This window comes from Hevea brasiliensis, chromosome 7 (genome assembly GCF_030052815.1).
Source record: "Hevea brasiliensis isolate MT/VB/25A 57/8 chromosome 7, ASM3005281v1, whole genome shotgun sequence".
Lineage (NCBI taxonomy): Eukaryota > Viridiplantae > Streptophyta > Magnoliopsida > Malpighiales > Euphorbiaceae > Hevea > Hevea brasiliensis.
This window is the reverse complement of record NC_079499.1, coordinates 83,537,674-83,545,759: the sequence shown is the minus strand read 5'-3', so window position 1 is coordinate 83,545,759 and position 8,086 is coordinate 83,537,674. Positions and strand designations below refer to the sequence as shown.

At 26.3% G+C, this 8,086-nt stretch overlaps 1 protein-coding gene across 1 annotated transcript; it reads right to left on the bottom strand.

The window, feature by feature from the left end:
* Positions 1–272: 272 nt before the first annotated feature.
* LOC110645885 (uncharacterized protein At4g28440) lies at positions 273–1,948 on the bottom strand. Its single transcript, XM_021799148.2, has 2 exons — positions 1,565–1,948; positions 273–714 (listed from the first exon to the last, which is right to left on the bottom strand). The coding sequence occupies exons 1-2, from the start codon at positions 1,797–1,799 to the stop codon at positions 527–529; spliced, it is 423 nt and encodes a 140-aa protein (XP_021654840.1). The 5' UTR covers positions 1,800–1,948; the 3' UTR covers positions 273–526.
* Positions 1,949–8,086: the final 6,138 nt, after the last annotated feature.

Below are 8,086 nucleotides of genomic sequence, written 5' to 3'. Positions count from 1 at the left end.
GTAGCATTTCCTAATTAAGTGTAATATAATTTATCAGTCCGTCCTTTAGTTTGTTACACTTAAAATTATATTATAAGCATTATTGCCTTTTACAATTTAAAAGCAAATTACTTTTTAGGAAGTTAACTTGTACACTAAACACATTTATATCACTCTTCCTAAGAAATAAGTTCCTTAGTGTACTTCCTAAGTATGCTTATGAGAAAGCATAACATTTGAATCAAATAAGGCTAAGTGCATATCAAGCAAACTATAAAGGGTTCGCACAGATCTACACAATAATTTGATTGTCAAATTTACCCAGCTTGACAAATGAAGTAGCAGAGTTAACTACCCATATTCAGATACAAATTCACAATCTGGTAGTTAAATTTTGCAATTAACAATTCCCATACAGAGATTAAAATTACATCTTAACCAAAACTTTGTACCACATTCAAAAGCTGTATCTCAGTCAAAACAGTTCATAAATAGCAAACAAAATAACTCCACTAAATTCCAAATATTCACTTCCTGAAGATGCTGATCATCCCTGAACAGTAACTAGTTCATACTCAACCAGAGAAAGATTGTTATTTTCTTGAACTACAAAATTCGCAGGTTCAGCAACTTCAATGCGTCCCCACTTGTCTACTGCAAGCCTCATAGAACCCTTGAACATGTCAATCTTTGCATTCCGCAGAATAACAGTCGTGCCTGGCGTCATAAGGTCAACTGCAGAGTATTGAAATGGTATTACAACATGATATAAACAGCATTTCACCAGGGTCTTTATAATTGACAGAGACATGCGAACTAGAAGAATTCACTACTCAAGAAACCTAATAGATAGCTAGATCTATGCAAAAACAGAGTGATACCAATCTTATGCATTATAGAGTGTTAGGATTACAAGATCCAACTGTTCCTTAAGCTCTTGGATATTTTAACTACAATCAATGAAACTATCAGACCACATACTTAAGCTCCACTTATGGGAATGAAAAAAGACCCAACTATTTTACTCTGCACCCGAAGCAACTTTTCAGCTTCAAATTTATTAATTGAGACCATTGTTCAACAGCACAAAATAAAACATTTCTTCTACCCCCAACACTGTGAAATCAATATTTTCATGTGAGAATCAATGTTTCATAATCACGCAGAAATTATTTATTACGTCCAAAGTGCAAATGATTTCTTAGTTTTAAAAAAAAAAAAAAAAAAAAAACAACTCTACCCCCCATATAGCCTGAAGGTGAGAGGCCTCCCTCTTCAATTGCCACATAAGGTGAAACAAGAATGATTCCATAAGGCCATAATGAAGTTTTGATCTTGCAAACAGAAAGAGACCCACAGTGGCTTCATAAACTTAAATCAAATTAATCACAACTTAACTAATGACGCTTTAGACCAATTTGAAACAGAAGGCTCAAGTTCCCAGTTCTTTAACTCACAAAGCAGACAGATCAGAGACAATATACCCAATCATGAAGACACCTTACGAACGAAGCAATATATTGAAAAGAAAACTACCTAAAAAATCTAGTTCATTTCAGGAACAAGTGAGAGTCAGAAGCGATACCTTGTTCATTGCGGGCGGTGAAGACGATAGAGCCGGTGTCGTCGCCAACAAGGCACTCAGCGATACGGGCGGGGCGGACAGGACGCTGAGAGAGAGACATGGGGGCGCGGCGGGGCTTAGGGACAGGGACGGCCTTGGAGTTGACGACCTTGACAGTGAGATTGTGGCCGGCGGTGCCGGGCTTTAGTTCTTCTACCTTAACGAAGACAGGCTTTCTCTTCTCTGCTGTGGCCATTATCGAGATCGAGAGATTTATTGAACCCTAGCAGCCCCTGGTTTGCTCTTTTCGCAGCAGAGAATAGAAGAAAGGAAAATGGCGTTAGGGCTTCTGATTTGGGAGCTTTGGATTTTTTGGGATTAAATTGGGAGATTATACCAGCATCGAAGAAAAAAAATAAGAATAAATTAAAAATAAAAAAGCGAAGATGTTGAGATGAATACTTCGTGCACGTGCATGATTTTGATTGGATAAACTAAAAGCTCTCTCTCCCTATATATATATATATATATATATATATATATATATATATATATATATATATATATATATATATATATATATATATAGGGAGAGCAGTTTTCAAAGTTCATTAAAAAACTTACTATAATTATTTTTTAAAATTTAATCTTTAAAAATTAAGATTTTTTATAATTAAATATAATATTTACAAATTATATATATTATTTTATAAATATTAATTATTATTTAATTTTTTCAATTATCATTATCATTTATAATATTATTTTAATATTTATGGTTTAAATTATTATATTTTTTAAATTTTAATTTTTAAAAATTAAAATTTTTTATGACTAAATATTATATTTGAAAATTATTTATATTATTTTTTATTAATTTATTTATATAAAAATATTATTTGACACATATTACTCTCTATTATAATAATATTAATAATAAATTATTAATGACTATTAGTTTAAAAAAAATTAATCATTAATTTTTAATTTTATAATTAATTATAAATATTCTCTCTTATATTAATTATTATTTAATTTTTTATTTCTCTTTTAATTATCATTATTATTTATAATACTAAATTAATATTTATGATTTAAATTATTATTTTTAAATTTAATTTTTAAAAATTAAGACATTTTGTAATTAAATATAATATTTAAAAATTATTTATATTATTTTATAAATACTAATTTTTATTTAATTTTTTTATTTCTCTTTTAATTATTATTATTTATAATACTACCTTAAAATTTATCATTTAAATTATTTTTTTTAAATTTGATTTTTAAAAATTAAAATTTTTTATAATTAAATGTAATATTTAAAAATTATTTATATTATTTTTTATAAATTTATTTATGAAAAAATATTATTTACCATATTTTATCCTTCATAATAATAATAATAATAATAATAATAATAATAATAATAATAATAATAAAAGATCATTGATGACCATTAATTTAAAGAAAATTGACCATTAATTTATGATCTCATAATTAATTATCTTATAATTTTATTAACCTTAAATTATTCCATATCTTTAATAAATATTTTTATTACATTATTATATTTTTTATTATTTTTATTATGAAATCCTTGTTAAAAAATTTAAGAAACAAAAAATATAGTCTACATAAATAATTATAAAAATAAAATATAGAGATTTCACTTAGATATAATTAGTATATATTATTTTTTATATTAATAATTTAATGTTCTTTTTATTTCACTTTTTGAAGATTAATTATTATTATTATTATTATCAACTTATGACCATTTAAATTGAAATGGCCAAATAAGTATGAAATACTTTACTATTATTAAAATTGAATTTGAATAATTTTGGTACTATTTTTGTAACACCCCCGTTTGCATAGCCTGGTAGATTTCACTGTTCCGGTGACCGGTGTCGGTCCGGACAATTAATAGGATTAGGGCCACACTTAAGACAACTTGAGAAGCCATAAACATAAATAATTAGTAATGTTTAATTAGTTAACTACAAATAAGAAAAACAGAACATAAGAGGTTAAAGCGAGAGTCACATGAGTGACCTCCTTAAACTCAAATTTTCCTTAGGACCCTCATGAACACGAAAAGAAAACCACGAAAAGAAAAATAATTAGGTCAAGAAATATTGGATTATTTGCAAGATGAAGGCAATTTGGTTAATTGACCCCGAGACTCGACCTAATCACAAATAAAATCGGATAAAAGAAAATTTCGGAATCGAGAATTAAATTAAAGAAATATTAGAAAAAAAAAAGAGAAAAGGAAAGAGGTTGGAAAAGTCAAAAGTTATGACATATGATGTCATAACTAAATTAATAAATTGAATTAATTAATTTGGAATTAGTGGTCTTTCATAAGCAAAAACGTGTAAGGGAAAAACAAAGAAAATCTCTTCTTCTTTCATCTTCCTTGCCACCCCATCTTCCTACCAAGTTCCTCAATGAGTGGAATTCCATGTAAGCTAACTTTTAAGCTTAGTTTTCTTCACTTAATTCAAATAACTCAATTAAAAACCTCCTAGAGCTTATTGTTACAACTTGAGAAGAGGATTACAAGAAGAAGGAAGAGTTAAAGATAGGGTTTTGAAGCTTTAACAAAAGGTTAGTATGTTAAATTGTTACTTTTCTATTCAAATGCATGTTTAGGTAATTAAGTGAGCTAATAACTTGATTTAAATGAAACAAATATGGGGAAAGAATTAAATTGAAATTTTGGGCAGCTTGAGAGGAGTGTGGTTTGCATGAATATGATGCAATTGAGTGAGTTTAGAAGCTTTACTTGGTGAAATGATTAACATTAAAATTATTAGAAGTAGTTAAATGCAAGAGTTAGTGAGATTAAGGTTTCAATGCTAGGGTTTATGGACTAAAATTTGGAGAAATGCATAAATGGCATGTTTAACCTATTGTGACATGAAATAATGATCAATTAGGACCAAATAAATTGGATGGGAATGGTGGAAAAATTAGCTAAATTCGTAGGTCAATGGTCATGCTGCTGGCAGCATGACCAAACCCACTGAAGGACCAAAACTCAATTTTACAAGTCCAATTGATATTCCACCAATTGGAGATGAAAATAGACATAAAAGAGCACAATTTTCATTAAGGAACCATGACCAAAAACTGACCAAAACTTGGTGAAACAATTGACCAAAGTGAATTGATTGCAGGCTGCCCTGCACCAAAACTGACCAAATGAACAGTAACTGTTCATTTGGTCATAACTCGAGCTAGGTAGGTCAAATTGACCTGAAATTTTACCAGCAATTAGATATGATATAGACCTAAAACTTTCATGAAGAACACCAACCCAAATTAGGCCATTAACACATTCAAATCATTGAGCAAAGTTAAAATTACTGTACTGAAATTCTGCAGAATTTTCATTGAGCAGCAATGTTTGGAGGGCTATAACTCTCTCTAGAAAACTCGGATTTAGGCGATTCTTGAACCGATGGAAACCTAAGACATAGTACAACATTTCATATGAAGAAAGTGAGACCGAATTATGAACTTAACTTGATCAAACAATTGACCAAAGTTGGACTAAAAATCTGCCAGCACCTAAATTGCAGTCTGAACGTGAACAGTAAACTTATTTTGGCCATAACTTGAGCTACAAAACTCCGATTGAGGTGATCCAAAAATGAGAATACACTTAAGACAATAAGGAACATTTTCTATGAAGGAAGTTTTGTCAAATTCCAACAGTAGATCGACCAATGGAATAGTGCAACAAAACCAAAACTAAAATTGGCAATTTTGCCAAAATGACCTAAGCTTTAAACAAATGACCAAAACCAACAAGTTTGGTGACCAAAATGTGGTATGTGGGTGAAGTTGGAGTTCCCATACCCATTAAGCCTTAGAAAGTCAATAATTTGACTTGAATAGTGCAGTGAATAGTAACCCGAAACACAAAATTTCGAGAACGTCAAATTTAACACGTTAGAGCTAGCTAAATGTGAAGTTAAGTTTATTTTGGATTTATTTTAAGTTCTAGTACTGAAACATTGTAAAATTGTGTGTTTCAGTTGAAAAGAATATCGGGAAGGAACAGGAACCGAGTCGAGGCTAAAGGACGACTCGTTTGAGGTTTGTGCACAACATATACTTTTATAATCATCTTTTGCATATCATTTTAAATAATGTGAAATATTGGATTATGACATTCTTATGATGTTGATCTAAATTGTTGAAAGTTATTATGTATATTTGAAAAGAAAATGTTTAGCAAATTGTTAAGATAAGTTTTGAAACCACGTGTCATGACCACATATTTGAACACCTCACTAGCACGACTAGTGGGGGTAATTAGTTTCAATTTTGATTCCTTCTCGAGAAGTGTTGAGGTGTGCGAAGAGGATGTGAATGGATATCCATATATTTGAGCTAGCTAGCCTTGTGATGTGATTTCTCTTTAGCCTCTGGCTATTGAGATTCTATTTGTTTGAATGGCATGATTTAACTGGGTTTTATGAAATGTGTTTTGATACTTTGAAATAAACTTGGTTTACATGTAAAATCTTACAATGCATGATTGTATTTAATTTTCATGTTTAATCAAATTTTGAATGAATGTGCTTTAAGTTTTGCATAAAGATTATTTTAGTATATTGTGCACCAGTCTTAGTACTCGATAGCTTTATTAGATTAGAGGAGCAGGTGTGTGAAGTCATCTTGAAGCCTTTATAATTTATACCCTAACTGTAAATACTTCTTTTGATGTATATATTGCACATAAATGTATGGACATGTAAAATGGGTCTTGAGCTTGTACACAAATTTGTATGAAGTTTGTAATAAAGTTTAGTTTGTGTTTCTTTTGATATAAATTTGTAAGGTTATGTATAAATTATTTTGTTTTTAATGAAATATGAATGATATTGATTGATGATTTTGAGAATTATTCAACTTGTGAATTATGATAAATTGATTGAGTTTGATTGTGAAACCGAAGAAGAGGTTGAGAAAATCTTTTAGAAGTGCTTTTTATTCAAGAACGGTTTTCTCAAAATACAGAGGAAACTCTGTCAAAATTTTTATCAAATTTGCGGAAAACTAAAATGGCCAAAAATATTAATTAGTTTTAATTTCAACTAAATGTTTTAAATACTCATTAGAAATGCTCACCACTTGTCAAAGATAAGAAAATTGTTTTAAAATCCCTTGTAGGGTACTTAATGAGTTATCGGTAGGTGAAGTTCGGTAGTTCATTAGGTATTCTACGGGATCATGTTATGCCTTACAGAGGGGTAAGGTGTGACAATTTTTTAATTAAATAATATTTAGTTCTAAATTAATTTTTTATTAAAATAATTTTTATTTATTTATATATGAAACATTTGATACGTATCAAACACTTTTCTTTCATTAAGTATTTTTATTTCACCTAAATGTTATTAAACCTTTTTTTTATTTGCACTATTTTTTTATTATTTCTTTTAAAAGTTATTAAATATCATTCTCAAATTTTATTTATTTAAATATATTTAATTATTAATTTATAATTTTCTTATTTAATATTTTTAAACTTTAAATATTTTATTTCACTATAATTATATCAAATGTAATTATAACTAATATTTTGATTATCCATATTTTATTATCATTAATTTTCAATATAATTATTTTTAAATTTTAATTAAATATATGTATTTTTATTCATAAATTATCTTTCAACTATATTTTTTTTATAGAAATAGAATATCAAATATAAATTATAAATATTATTACATCAAAACATTTAGCTGTAAATTAAATAAAGATAATTAAAAAAATTAAAATTATAACATTTAAATTATGGAATCTATCTTTTGAAAAATAGTATATATTTTTAATATTTATTATATTAATAGAAAATAATGATATTTTAAATTTTTAATTTTTATGAAATATATTTGTTTTATATTATAAATTTATGTAAAATAATAACTATTTGTGTAAAAAAAATTATTTTACAAAAAATATATTAGATTAATAAAAAAATTTAACTTAGATATAGTATTTTAAAAAAAATAATATAATGAAATATTATTTTTAATCGATAATAATGTTATATATTTTTATTATTATTAAAATTAAATAATTTAATTCATTATTAGTAGTTTAATTTTTTTCATTATATTAATAACAAAAAAAGTTATATTTATATATTTTTAAAATAATATTATTTTTTTATTAATTTAAAAATAAAAAATAAATATTAATTTACATAAATTATGAGATAAAATATAAAAATTTTATGAAATTTAAATTATTTTTTGAATAAAGTACTTTTATTATATATTAAACGAAATAATCATGGAAACTATTATTAATATAAGTATAAGAAGAATTAAATAGGTATTTTAATTAATTGCACTATAAATTAATTAAAAATTTATTATTATAATAGGTAGAAATTTATTAAATTAAATAAGAGAGCAATTTTAATTTAATATTAATTTAATATTAATAATTTATTTTATTTAAAATGTAATTAAAAATTAAATTAAAAAATAAAAATTATAAATTATCCATGCA